This window comes from Falco rusticolus, chromosome 5, assembly GCF_015220075.1.
Source record: "Falco rusticolus isolate bFalRus1 chromosome 5, bFalRus1.pri, whole genome shotgun sequence".
Lineage (NCBI taxonomy): Eukaryota > Metazoa > Chordata > Aves > Falconiformes > Falconidae > Falco > Falco rusticolus.
The window spans coordinates 45199736-45215134 of record NC_051191.1 but is presented as its reverse complement, the minus strand read 5'-3'; the positions used below and the strand labels follow the sequence as shown (position 1 = coordinate 45215134).

General features: G+C 40.9%; 1 protein-coding gene across 4 annotated transcripts in view; it reads right to left on the bottom strand.

Moving 5' to 3' along the window:
• The window catches only part of UHRF1BP1L (UHRF1 binding protein 1 like), a 61799-nt gene extending 48365 nt beyond the window's left edge, over positions 1 to 13434 (bottom strand). The window contains exons 1-2 of one of the 4 annotated variants that reach the window (XM_037388460.1): positions 13087 to 13355; positions 5455 to 5601 (exon numbers count right to left, since the gene is read on the bottom strand). Coding sequence is in view for 3 of the 4 variants with exons in the window: in XM_037388462.1 (XP_037244359.1) it covers positions 13087 to 13130 (44 nt within the window). In the remaining variant the exon portion in view is untranslated. Of the gene's footprint in view, positions 1 to 5454; positions 5602 to 13086 lie in introns of all 4 variants that reach the window. The other 3 variants (XM_037388462.1, XM_037388459.1, XM_037388458.1) reach the window with 3 other exon arrangements.
• Between the last annotated feature and the right edge of the window lie 1965 nt (positions 13435 to 15399).

Here is a 15399-nt window from a genome sequence, read left to right as displayed (position 1 = left end):
ACATATACACACACACACACACACGCTCGCACCAAATATTACTATGCAATTAGATAGACAGTTCAACTTCAATTTACACAACACAGACTAAGTTGAGCGGAAAGCTTGAAAGACTGCACAATAACAGCACAGTAGTAAGAATCATATGTAGAGTAGTAAATTACAATCATTGTATTTTGTCAGGACCACAACAGTTATTTTTTCCTCTAAAACAAGTAAAAATCTACACCGAAGATGCATTTTCTCCTTACCTGAAATACTTATTTTTCTAAAGTTTTGTTTGTGACAATGCAGGCTTTGAGCTCTGAACAAAGCACTCCACTGTGCTTGCAGAGAAGATGGCCAAGAAGTGAAACAAAACATAACCAAGAACAGCTGAGAAGACAGGGGAAAACACTTCTCTGAAAGCACAAGCTTATGGTTTGTATAACAAAGGCCACAGACCACATGAAGCTTAGAGCAGCACTCCACAAAGGTTTGGAGAGAACACCAGATGCCTTGTCATATTCGTCAACAGAAACTCCATCTCTGGATTTAAGAGAGAAACAACAGAAGTCTGGATTACATTTGGACACAGGATTCTCAGCTGTTTTGCACATCTACTGAATATCCAGTCTCTTCCACCTGGCTCCACCATATGCCTTCCCTGCTTTTTAAATAAAATTCTTTCAGCAACTTGATCCTACATGTTTGTCCTAATCATGACAGACTATTAAATCATAGTATGTGCCACATGTTTTGCTTACCTCCTTGCTATGAACTAGGACTCCTGTCCTGGTTTTGGCTACTAGAAAGAAAATTAACTCTTTAAGGAGTTGTCCTGGTTTTGGCTGGGATAAAGATGTACAATTCACAACAACTGGCTCTGAAAAAGGGAAGCATGGCCTGCCAAGCACTGGCAACTGCATCAATAACAAAACAGCAGAAATGGAACAGAAAGACAACTGGTTTTTTCTTTTTCCCTGTTTCACCTGCCTGAACCATGTGATTAGATCAGTAAGGAACTCAATGTGATTTCTGAAGCAAGAAAAATGGTCTTTTTTCAATTGAGTTTGAGGAAGGTATTGGCTTCCCACGACTCCAGGTAACAGAGAGAAGGAGAGCTACTATCATTCTGCTCACCGTACCACTTCATATTAAGACTTTATGTTTAAATAGAAGAGGAACAGAACTAATTCTTTGACAAAATCTGCCACAGAAACAAAGCACTGGGATAACCAGGGTGCGCATTGTTATGAGTGAGCTCCTCTCATCCAGTGTAACACCACAAACCAAAGCTCATTTTTGATAACTGGTTTGATCTGAAAAAAACCCAAAATTCTAAATCCCTCTCACTTTTAAATAAGAAAAAAAAATATCACACCAAATAGCATGCTGCAGGCAACAGAACAATTTCCTCTCTCATGCTTTCTTTCCAGTAGCCAGAAGAAATATCAGCGTCTCAGGAACCTCATCACCTGCAGACACTAAGTTCAAGAGTGTTGCTATACTTCTCCCCACAGCAGCACATCACTAGTTAAGTCCAAACTACCAAGATGTTTAGATCTATTTAGAGAGCAAAAAGTCCTAGGTGAGAAGGAGACAGACTCCCTAGATTAAAAAACAACTCTGCATAGCAGTAATATTCAGCACAATGACATTCAGAAGAGTTCTTAGTAGCATTCCCTTCCTGATCCAGGTATGATAGGAGAGAAAAGGTGAGACAGACAACAGTCATACAGGGCTAAAGCTTCAGTTGCCATTAAATGAACAGCAGACAGACTAAAGACAAACTTCACAGATGCAGCAAGTGATTGACCTGTATTGAAACAGTAAGGCACTAATGAGAATTTTGCATGGATATTATAGCCATGGAACAAAATTAAAAAAAAAATAATCTGTAAAAGATGCCTATTTTAAGCCTTCAGACCTATGAAAAAAGATTAGAATGAAGCAACTGATACCTTCTTCTGGTACTTTAAAAAACTTCAACCAAAAACCATCACAAAGGCTGCTACAAAAATTAACTATACAGTAAAGGCTTAAGGATAGTAGAAACTGGTCAGAAAACTAGAAGAGCAATGATATCTAGTATGTTCAAATGACACACAGAAATCCAAAGGCAATTAATATATTTAGTAATGACCTAGAAAAAGTTGGCGAACTGTGAAGTAACAGAAACCTTTATGTGAATCCTGGCTGTCCTAGGGATGTTCTAATTTTAATGCAATGTATTAAAGTAGTATTTCACACAGCCAGAAACCATTAGCTATAGTTTATGTAAGATTTGCAATAGATGACTTTTAGCTCCGCAGGCTGTGTTAAAATGTGTAAAAGTTGACACGTAACATTAAAGTCGCATTAATCATGTCCACAAAAACTGACCTTCTGAGGAACCCAAGATATCAGCAAATGGCTTTGCAGCAACAGCTAGCTCACTGATGATGCAAGATACTGAATATCTGAAGATATAATTCACGAAAACTACTAGGTTCTAAATGAAAGATACATTTTTAGGAAATAAAGCTGGAAGATAAGAGATAATTGAAAAACTGCCTGGGATACATGAAGGTTAAGGTGCTTCTATGTATATAAAAAAACAAATGGTAAGTAGTACTAAACATCACCACAAAATATGATAGCACGCCCTCACCTTGGATGCTATATCAATTTCTGAAAATATTAACACTAATATAGAGAGGATAAACAAAAAGATTAATGACAAAGTAATGAACCCTGCAGAAAAAGTTAACTGGATGCTTGTTTATCTTAACATAATAACAAAAACACACACAAAACTAAAAGGGAACACATTTAAAGGCAATAAAAGGAAACACTCACTGCAGAACATTTAAGGCCCATAAACACATCAGGATAGAATACAGTACCAAAATCAAAAGCTCAAAAGGATTAAAAAAACCCACAAAACTAAGGCACTTGTAGGGTTTGTAGGGAGAGGTAGTACCTTTTATGCCTACGACATAGCAGGATTAACCCGACGCACTCCGACACAAACACCTAAGTTCTTTACTTAAGAACATTGACAGTACATTAATTTGCAAATAAACACTTGTGAGGATAAAACTTTAATATTTCTAGACAAAAAAATTCCCACAAACAATGATGCACTCACATTCTGCACCAGGAAGAGATCACTAACATAGCACTGTAAAATGTCACCACCACTGTCAGCAGCCAGTGGCAATATACAGTGGACATCATTTTGGTGGTCTGACAGGCTATCTCCAGCCTTTATCCGGAAGTAATCCATATCAGCAATGTTTTGTTTTGCATGGATTCCCAAATACCATGCAGTTTCCTCCAAAGAAGCCTCTATCAGTAGATGAACTGCAAGGGCTACCATTCTCTCAGTCTGCCGGCTGTACAGAATCACAGGGGACTCCTAAATTGCAATACCAACTGCAGCAGCTACACCTGTTACCAGACTTTTCAAGCACACCCCTTGCTACCTATGATACCTGCCTGGCACCTTCTTACACCCTCCAACACCAATATGTACAGGAGAGGGGTATCACCCCTTTACCCATGAGAAATGTGGCCACTCCACACAAATGCCTGCATACTCTATTTAATCACACCTTGAACTTCCGTAGAATTGTCAGGTGTGCATTTGGTGGTTGAGTGCAAGATGGAGAACCGTGCATGGCCTCCTGGATGTCCAGCATGGAGATAACTGCATGATCTGCTGCACAGCACCTTGCAAAAGTGCTCATGGGCCAACCCTATGAAGCAGGACAGGGCATTCCCCAGTTTGCACACCCGGCCTTACTGCTCTCACCTGGCCACAAGTTACAGCAGACTAGACAAGTCCAAAACTCTACCTTCAGCCCTACAGCTTCAGGTGGGACTTTCTAGGCCACTATACAGGACCTGAATCACCTAACGCTTACCAGGCCTTTTGACTTATCATAAAGACAGATCTTCCTTTCCTTAGATCGCTAATTAGGACCCTGACTCAACAACCAGCCCATACCTGTGTAACATGTCTGGTACAGTGTCACACCACCCCTCTTACCTCTCCCATCCTAGAAGGTGAAGCAATAAATAGTACTGCTGTGCTGATGCCTTCCAAATAATTGCATCACAACACAGAAGGACTTCAGCAGGGACTCCCACTCCAGCTGACTTTCTAAAGGCTGCTTAGTACCCCCTTAGACCCATTCCGTACTTTCTGAAACACTGACAGCCCCACCAACTCTCTTGACAGTGTATTAAGCTTCCTCTAGTTAATTCTGTAATAATACGTACAGGAAATTATCTTCTTTCTGTTTGGAAAAACTGTATTGGTTGCTCTTTGGGTACAGGCAGAACTGAAACAGCTGCTGTCATCAACGCCTATTATCTAATTATGTGTCATGCAGCACATCTGCTCAGACATAGCCAAGCACTGTGCATAAACAAGGAGCTTACGCTGCACGATAATCATCTTGTAAGTAAAATACTGCTCAAGCAATTTCTCTTTAATTTACAGTAAATCCTCAGACAGATCGGTATTAGCTTTTCCATTCCATGAGCCTTTTTGCATACCACTTACACAAGCACAGAAATAGTCAGTACTGTCAAATCCAAAAATCTTGTTTCAAACATGACAATTATATATATACATGACAGACCTTAATGCATACATTGAGTAATAGGTAACATAAAATTCTTAATATACTAAACCATATGTGGCAAGGTATACGCAACTTGCACACTGTAGGCCAAAAGAAAATAACACCTCACATTTTGAGAATTTGCTTGTACCTGATAAACGATTAAATCCTACTCAAAATACAACATTCTGCACCTAATACAAAGAAAGTCCATTCGATGCAAAATAATTTTATAGATTTATAATCAAGAAATAATGGTGCACTGTAAAAACATGACATCATCTGCCATTTGGAAACTGCATCATTTATTTATGTGACATTAGCAGATTATAATCTTAATGCTAACTAATCAGATCTCATAACAAAATAAGATTTTTTGATACAACATTAACTATAAGGACTATTTGAAAAAAAATATTCAGCTGTTCTCTTATGTAAACTAGGTAAAACGCTGATGGATCCTTCACATATCTACCAATACAGAATTAATAAACATCAAGTTATGGAAAGGAATTAAGTAGGTGTACATGATAAACAGCCAAAGTCAAATAGTCTAAAGATATTGAAAAAACACACCTAGAAGATTATATTTAAAAAATACACAAAGGTATGTTTATAATGGGACTGTTCATTTACTTCACAAACCAGTTTTGCAAATCTAGATTAGGACTTGAAAAAAAACCCCAAACCAAAACACAGTTGCATAGCAAGCAATTACTTTTTTGCAGAATCACGTTGCAAAAAACAAACAAGAAAGAAAACCCAGTTAACATTTTACAGAGCTCAGTTTCACTCCTTAACTTATATAAATGCATACCACCTCTTACACTTACTCTAAAGGTGGGAGAGGGGAAGTTACCTGAGGGCAAGGTATTCAGACAAAAGGCCCCTATTCCTGGTGAAAGCAAGTGGTCAGTTGCCAGGGCTTCCGAGAAGCTTCTGGTACTCATTTTGGTAGTAAGGATATTCACAGCAAACCAATCTCCACCAGAGCCAGCTGGGATCGCTGCAGGGAACGGGACACAGGGGACACACAAGGGATCAAGTTCAAAGGGAAAAAGGAGTGATACAATAATGTAAGAGAGTTTTAGCTAAAGAGAACTGCAGTTACAACAGTTTGTTACACATCATGACATTATAGAACAGGAAACAGACCCGTGTAAAATCCTAGATTCCCATTAGAATACCCCATGCTGTCTGATACGACAATACTGCAGCCATGTTTATTTAAATAAACAGCTTATGGAGAAAATCTTAATCAGGCAGAACAGGTCCATATAATACAGCAAACTGGCTTCAGAGCTACTCAGTAAGTGTATTTGGAACGTGTGAAGGAAGATAGCCCAGAGGCACAGCATAAGATGTTTTTATTTTATTTTGAAATGGGAGACAACTGTACTGTTTTGTTTTGCCTAGCTCGAGATTTCCCAGCCCACATTATTTGTGAGTTCATCGTGTCTCAACTTCACCTATTCAAAATCCACAAAAGTAAAACATGACTCTACAGACAGAGGTAAGGAAAGGGGACTTCTTGGGTTTGTTTTGGAATTTGGAGTGGTGCCACAAAGACCTGCACACCTTTAACATTCTGATCTTGTAAGCTATGAAATTTTAGTACATTAAGTTTCTTAATAATTTTAAAATTAAAATCTTTAACTTGGCAAAGCATGTAGTAATTTAACTAAAGAAAGTTTCTGATAACTCTTTTCACTTTGAAAAGATGCCTCAGCCTAAATATAATTAATTCCTACACTTTTACACTTTGGAGTACAATAAAATGCAAGCGTTTGGACAGTGCCCTTGATAGGCAGTTTGTTGGGATATTTGACCAGTGTTTAAGAGATTTACACTCAAGTGAATTACAGATACCTAGTTACAAATTATTATTTTTCTCAGGCCTTGAGATCCCCAGCAATGGGAGCAGCTACTACATGAAAACTGTTCCAGAAGTAAGCAACCACGTAACTTCCAGATTCCTGGGTAGCTGGATCCCAAGATTGCTTCCTTGGGAGTCAGGTAACAGGAGCAGCCAACTTCTCCGAGAAACTAAAAGCTCTGGTATTCTAAAGCTATACAGTAAGCTGCATGGCAGAGCTGTCACAAAACCTGTGCTGGGGGCATTCCTTACACAGCAAGGCTCATACATGGATGCAGGGGAGCCTGGAAGTACTAAGAGCCACCACCTGAGCTATAGCGCTTTTCTTACTTTCCCCTATTGTTTCCTTTCATGAAAAGAGGAGACAATGGATCTGAACCCTGGTTAGGACCAACTCCACAAAGGTGTACAGAAGAAATCCTGCAGGAGCTATCAGATTGAGAAACCTGGGCTCCCCCACAAGCAGCCAAAACATAGATATGTTGTTCTAACTACTTATTAGCAATTATTCTCACGATTTGCAAGAATTTATAAATGCCTTTATAATTCCATTAATGTTTTATCAGAAATTATGTAATTTCCTTTGCCCAATCTGCTTGTAGAAGAAAGAAAAAAATAAAACAAAATACACTTTAACAAGTACCTCACTGTGAAAGGTATTTAGTAGATACTTTTATCCACCTTTGATATAAAAAAAAACCCAACAGGGCTTTGGCAGTAGAAATACCAAATTTCAAAAAATGTAACTGGGGCTTTGTTTTGATTCTTACATACTCCATAATCATTTGAACATAGGACAGACACCATTTTAATCCTCACAGGCTTTATTTAGATACCCTTTTTCCTGAGAACGCTCCACACTAGTGCATCAGCTACTTGAACACAAAGTAATCCTCAACATAATTTTCGTTCTGAATCTTATTTCCCAGTAAAACTAAGAGTCATTTAAAGAAAATGACTGTATACTACACAAGTAAAATGCTGCTAATTCCTGTTGATTCTGCAAATGCACTAATTGTTATCACTTATGCGTAAGTTGTCTGACTTCAAAGTAGTTCAGCAGAACTTTCATTATACAAATAAAACATCTGCAGAAACAGCATCCAGATTTATAACACATTTGCAAAAATAGTATAAACAGAATTTGATATCTAGTTTTCAGTTTGTTTTATTTTATTAACAGAAATGCTACTGAAAACTTCAAACGATCTTCTGGGATATAACACAAGATTTAATATTAAATCTTACTAAATATAATGTTTAAGAATTCTACCAGCAAATACATTATTGCTCGTTTATCTCAGAAATACCTTCATAATTTCATAAAGCACCACAGCAATTTCAGTTTGGCCTTGTACAAGATGATCTGTTACAAAAGCTTAAAGTAAAATATGACACAAAGCTACTAAAATAATATAAAGTGAAGGGTTTTTACATTTGCTGAAAAAAAAACATTTATTGATTCCTTTATGCTCATCAGAACATTACCAACACACTCACAAAGACAAAACTGTTGGCATGAAGTCTCCACTTAAATACAAAAAGTACTGAATTTCAAACATAAGGGAGTTTAATACAGGATTATAATGTAACTTTAAATTGCTCTTTCTCTTTGTTCTCCTCTGCTGTCTCAAGCACTTCTGCTTTACTACCTGTCCTTTTTCAGACTCCATCTTTCACTACGTGCAGCATTTAAGACAGACATTATGCTAATGATTTCCGTAAGCATTCGCATTCAACAGAGATTGATTCATTCAGAATAATGTAGATTGTTACATCTACATTGTGTTTTGTGACGTGTTTTTTCCCCACATACTACACAAGCCAATAAAGTCAGTCGTGTAGAATAACTATAAAATCTTCAGTACAAGCAAAGAGATAAGTCGTTTTACACTTATTCTACAAAAAGTAAGCACTTCGTGTTCATTGGCTGGCTAAAACAATTTGAAAATTTTCACAAAATTCAAGTGAGATAGAAGTAGAATACACAAAACTGAAAATAAGCAAAAATTCTACTTCTGCTAGTAGCATTAGTTTCAAAGTTCATCCAAACAATTTTGGTCATTTAGTTACAGGAACGAACGAGCCCATTCTGACCAAATAAAGGTGTTACACTGGTAGATTCCAAAAGGAGTCATCTGAGATTTCTTGAGATGGTAACATCCCTCACCAAACCGCACATCTTAATAGTATAAAAGCAGGGTGATATGCAGGTCAAATACTTAAGCAGGACACGGTAGCAGTAAAGTTGTCCCAGATGATGTAGAATATCACTGTTTATAGCAGGATCAGCTGATTCCCGACATCCATTCAATTAATATGCTAATCTGTAAAATCAATCTTCATATGCACTTTAGAATGACTTCTGAACTACAAAGTGAAAAAACTGTCATGAAATTTACTGCAGTTTTCTTCTATTGAAATATTAGTGTTTTCACATCTATTACTTCAGGTAAGTAAAAGTAAAGAACGTCTACGTTCAGGCAGAACATTAATGACACAAACTGACAATTCGGGTTTCAGCCATATAAAATACTTCTAAGCCTCTTACTGTTTTCTTTGTGAAAACAGCAAACAAGATTCAAACAAAGAATGTAATTTTTAAAGTCTTCTCATTGGTAAACTTAAGAGTTAATATCTGATTGAGATGAAGAATGTAGTATTCAGTGGGGCTACTTAACTCAACGTAGAGCCACAGTGTGTAAGCTTTCCTTCATGCTTCCTAGACAAATTTTGATAAGCAATTTTTTTTTTTCCCCACAGAAAGGTGTGGATATTGCAGATGCTTACACAGAAGACTCAGTTAGACCACTCATTAACTAGAAAAGATAATTCCAGTCAATGATAACTAAAAGCCAAAATGGGAAAACACCTGAAAAACCCTTACACAAGTCTGTGTCAGTAACACCCAATTTCTGTCAGCGTCTTGAATCCTAGTAACTCAAGATTCAAACCCCTGTGGTGGAGATGATCCCCTTATAACCACAGACAGTGTAACAGAAACACTATTGTGTAGTACAGTCTAGAGTCCTGCTGGAAATCTTTAGTATTGTTTTATACACGCCTACAGTCTGAGGAAAAAGTAATGCTGAAGGGTATCTGCTATCACCATAGCAAAGCAATGCACAGAAAATCTTGTAGTAAAAGGTACTATCCAACAAGAAATCTCTCACCCGTGAAAACATGTCACAGCAAAAATGAAGATTCAACACAAGTTTCAGTTCACTGGGGAAGACCTTGACATTAAGAGTAAGTAATCCCAACACTACACAAAAGACTCCTAGACACAGTGTCTTATTCCCACCTTTCTAAAGGATAAGGCCATTATCCAGATACTTGTTTCATTTTAGGGCACATATATTATGAAATAAAGACACTCCACCAACCCCATTTGAAAGAACACACCTTAACACAATATGGAGCTGACAGAAATTCAAGCCTCCATATGACAAATTCATCTCTTCAGCTTAGCAGAAAAATATAGTTTCATATCCTACGCCAAGCACCACGTAATCTGAAGAACAAGAACAACGACATAGAGGTATTTTGTTCCGCATCCTCCGCCTTCCTTTCCATTCTTTTCCCCAGCTTTGGAGGGGAGCAACACATGTTAAAGACAGAGGACGCTGCTTATATTTTTGAAGTTTTTTAAAAAAACTGAGAAAGCTAAAAACTCATCACCAGATCCTAACATAATATACAAGTTTGTTATAAACTGAGTAAATAAACTCCACTACCTTCATTGTTCTTAAGCTGTGACACAGCAGTAAGAAAAACCTTTTACAAAAGTAAAAAGTAATTCAGATAACAAAACTGTTCCAAAATGCAGTTTGGATCTTCCTCTTCATTTTGTTCTTAGACCTTAAAGACTCATACCTACGTAAAAATTTTCCCTAGCTAAGGCTCCTTCACAACACCGGTGTTCCTATCAGTTCATCTAAAAGCACTGTAAACTGCTGAATGGAAACTGTACTGCTGAATGACACAATGCTTATAAATTTACATATACAGAATCTAGATAGTAAGATAGCTGAAAATTGCTAACACAGTAGTAACAGATACTGCAGCAATCTTCATGGCAAATATTGCTAAATCAACGATGACTTGGGGAAGCTGGACAAGACCTCCAGACACCCCTTCTAACTTGAACCATTCTGTGATTTGCGGCAAAAAAGCTAAGTACTTCTACGTAACTGAAGATTCAAGTTCTATTTGTTTTTTGAAGTACGTATTAAGTTTGGCTTCGTACAAACATACAAGAGAAATATAATCATAAAAAAATGAAAGTAAATTGAGTAAACAGGGTAATTCTTTCCACTCTTCCTTTATTATATACAGACTTCTTCCAGTTCATTTTCATCCTGCCACTAATACCTGCTTTGCTGAAGATGGCAAGCAGGCATCAGTTTTGAGGAACTATGAAAACTGAAGAACAGGAACCAATACAGTACTAGAGTACAAAGTGAAAGTGTTCTTTGGCACCTCTGTATTAAAGGAAATTACTTACGTATTTGGCTCCACACTGAAATAAAACTGTGTGAAACCTGCCCTAACCATGTTCTTATAAAACATATTAAAAGAAAATCCTGAAATAAAGAACCACATCATCATTTTTGTTGAAAACCCAAGTTCCTGAAATTTAAAAAGCCACCAGATTTACAGGTGGTCATGTCACTTGAATTTGGTTTTCTGACGTAACCAACTTTCGCAACCACTGAAGCACCAGTTCTGCAGGAAAAAAAAAGATATTATCTGATCATGCGATTAAGAACACCCATAATATGGGGTGTAATAATAATACTTTCTATGTTTTAGGTAGCAAATACACTCCTTCCATGTCTACATAGTGCAGATCGTGAGCCTCAACTTTAACTTGCAGACCTGACGGTTAGATACATCCCCTAATCTTTTTTTAAATGCTAAAATTTGTCACAATTGCTTGATGTAGTCTTGTTGAATAAGCACCCTCCTATCACACAAGGAAGCAAAAAAATTTATCAACATTAAAAAGATTAATTCTAATCAATTCATTAGTTTATTTGAAAAACTAGACAAAATATAGCTCATGTTACTCATGCCCGGTTCCCAAACACATTTTAGACTTTAACCTGTAGCACAAAGACTAGAGTTCACTTCTCTTTCCATACACCTTGCTAAAGAGCACTATGGGAAGTAAGCTCTGTAAGTCAATTAAGTCCAGCGATTCCATGCACATTTCTGATTAGAAAACTGACTCAAGGCTGGTGACATTTTCATAACAGCATTTCCATTTGTACAGTGCTCAGTCATTTTCATGTGAAGACGAGATTTCTTTACCAGCATTCCCTGCTACAAAACTCATGAGTAGGGTCAAGGAGAAAAATTATTCTATTACTGCTTCATACATCATCTTTAGCAAATAGATATCAAAGGATTTGGAATCAGAATTGCATTTTCCCCATGCATCAGCAACAGACTAGTCAGATGACAAGCTGTCATTTCATCTCAGTTGATTTTCTGTTTATTAGCACTGATGAAAATAAACACCTTTCAGAAACATCACACAAAACCAGAACAAAACATTTTGAAAAAAACCAAGCAAATAAAGGACCAATATTTCAGGTTATGTTTTTTGGTTTATAAAAGTAAGCTCTGAAGAACAACAACGCTGACGTATCAGGACAGATCAAGTACCTACTACGTTTTTGTGTCTTTTCAGAAAAGGGGACATATGTAGTGTGGCTTTTGAAAACCGTATCAATCAGACTGTGTACTTTCTGCAGTTTTTCCATCTTTCAAGCACACGACGTTGACAACCACAAAATTTTACAGTGGGTTTTTTGGTTGGTTGGTTGGGTTTTGTTCGTTTTAACCCACGAGGCACGTTAGATGTGATCTCCATCACCCAGAAGCTGTCTTACCGCTCGCAACCGGCCGCACCTCCCGCTGCGCGGCCCCGCCGGCGGCTGCGAGGGGCCGTCACGGCGCCCAGCGCTGCGCGGGCCGGGCCCGCTCCCCCGGCGGCCAGTGAGCGGGGGCGGCTCGTGTGGCCCCCCCGCCGCCGCCCCTGAGCACCGACGGGGCGTGCGCTCGTCCCCCGTTCTTTTCCACCCTCCCCCTCACACACCTCCTCGCCGCCACGGGCTGCTCGGGGCCGGGGGGGCTGTCAGCGCCCCAGCCGAGGGGCTGCGCCGTCGCCGCCCGAGGGGACGCGGGCCCGGTGCCGCGGCAGCCCCGGCTCCGCGCCGTACGGCGGCCTGTGGGGGCGGGCACCGTCTGCCCGCCGGGGGGGCGACCGGAGCCCGGCGGTGACTCACTCGGTGACTCCCGCTGCGCCAGGCAGGCCGAGCCCCCTCCTCTCCTCGGGCGGGCGCCCGCGCACCCCAATGGGCCGCCGGGCACCGAGCCGGGGGGCTGGGGGCCATCTGTGCAGCTGTCACCGCCAGGCAGCCCCCCACATGCGGCGGGCCGCCGCCTCCGGCAGCCCTCCCGAGGAGGCGGCTCCAGCTCCACCCTCCACTGGCTGAACGAAGCCCGGTCCCCCCGCATCCCGCCCGGGGGCGCAGAACCGGGAGGAGCTGCCGCCGCCCCCCGCTCACCCCTCCCAGCCTAGCCGGGGCACGGCGCCCCACTGACCTGGAGAGATGCTTCAGGATCTGCTTCTTGATAATCCCCGCCATGGCGCCTGCCGGCCCGCGCCCCTCACGACGACCAGCCGCAACCGGGGACGCGCCTCATCCCTCCGCCTCCCCCTGCCCGAGGCGGGGAGACTGCCGGGAGCGGGGCCGCTGCCTCCGCTCGCGCTCACTCGGCGCCCGCCGCCATCTTGGCTGCAGCATCGCCTAGTGACGGGGCGGGGGCGGGGCGGCAGCGGGGAGGCCGGGCCGGAGCCACCGCCCCACGCGGGGAGCGGCCGCACCGGGAGCACCTCCCCGCCCTCCGTGTGCTCGCGGCCCGCTGTCCGCCACTGCCGCCCGGGCGGCTCCGCCGTGCCCCCGCAGCCTCTGCCCGCCGCGGGCCGCGCCGCCCGCCTTCCCTCCGCCAGCGGCTGCGGCTCTCCCGCCTCCCGGGCTGCCACGGCGGCGCTGTGCGTCCCCGCCGGCGGCTCCGTCCCTCCTCCCGCCTGCGGAGCGTGTCCCAAGGGGGCTCGGCCTCCGCCTCCCCGGCACCTTGGGCGCCCGGGGTACCGGTTGTTAGGCTTGTTGGAAACCTGTTAGAAAATGCCACTAAAAGGCGTTATGAGTAACAAAAAACCCACCTGGTTCTCCTACCTAGCAAGAATTCCTCTTTGATAAAGTGCTGTTAGCTCCGCAGGTGCCATTAACACTTGCACGCCCGGCTCTTCCCGAGTGACCTGCAGAGGTGATAAACAGGAGAGATATTTAGAGTTGCTTTAGTTTTCCAGATAACTCTGTTACTCTAGCTCTTGTATACGTTCACCTTGATTAGCCAAGTGAGAAGTTTATCCTTTTATACCTCTGTTTTATAATTAATATTAATTGCCAGCTACAAAAAGCAATCCTCAAATTTGCTTCTACCTGGGGTCCTCAAAATCATTCCAAAATGATACACCCAGCAAGCACAGAAGCAATGAAGCAGACACTGCCTTCTACTCCTCCAGAGGAAGGTGGAAGAGGTGCTCATACAGCCTGATGTCGGCCCAGCTGAAAGCCAGGATGCCTGCTGCTCCTACAGCACCACATAAACGGAACAAGGCCAGAAAAAAAAAAAAAAAAAAAAGTTAAGCATACTGACAGAAACATATAATGATGTGGCAATAATTTCATACGAAAATACATGTATTTTCCCTTAACATTAATTTCTCATCAATTACTCCAACGCACAGACTTGTAAAACAGGTTGTGCCCCCGGTGCTTACATGTCACTGGGTATCTGTGGCAAGTATGAAGCCTACAAGTTATTTTAATTTTGAGATAATAGCTTCTTATGCTAGTTAAAAAGCATTCTCAGTTAAAAAATAAATACATTTCAAAACTCAGTTAAAAACCCAAATATCTTGTATTGGCTTTTTTCATCCAGTAACCCCTTTCTCTGAGGGGTCCCTCATTCATAAAAGGTATCTTGAAGAATTTCACTACTGGTAACCAAATACCCTAAACTGTAGTATTAATTGGGAAAAGAAAAAAAATAACAATTCTAAAACTAACAAGGTTTTCAGGTGTGACCTCTCTATGAATGATGCCTTCCCAGCTATACAATATAGTCTAGAGCTGCAGAGGAAAGACATCAGATACTGTTTTCTTTGCTTCTCATGTACGTAACAGATGCATAATTTACATGCAATGAACCAAAACCCTAAGGACCTTTAAGTCAGAAACATGAAGCAGTAACAGAAAAAATAGGTCAGGAGATGAACATTTTCAATTGATCTTTTTCCAGGCATTTAAAATTCTGACAGTTGTGTAATACTGACCTCATTATATTCTTTAAAGGAGATTTATAAAGTGGCAATGAGCAGCGTAAAAAGCTAACACGTTTATTCCTGGTTTAAGTTCAATTTTCTCAACTACAAAAAATTCTGCCAATATCTTGGAGAAACGATGTTCATAATCATGATGGATCTGCCTCTCTTCAAGCAGAAAATAGAAGGGCAAGGAAAGCAGGACCTGTGATGTGTGTTTTCAAGCATCCCACAAGCATAACTCTGGCAGAAAAAAGAAAGTCCAGAGGCTCTTCACTGACATCAGAACTGGAAATCAGAAGTATTCCTGTCTGGCAGGGTTGATCTGAATCATGACCTCATGTTCTCTCCCATCTCTTAAAGCACACTGAATGGAGAAATGGAGAAAAATTCACAGATCAACCTCACCACCACCCCAGGGAATTAGAAGAGCATCTGATAAGCCCAGCTTATCCTTTGGTTTGAGCAGAGTATCTGACACATCTTCTTAGAACCTGATGTAAATTAGTATCAGGATAGCCCCAGAC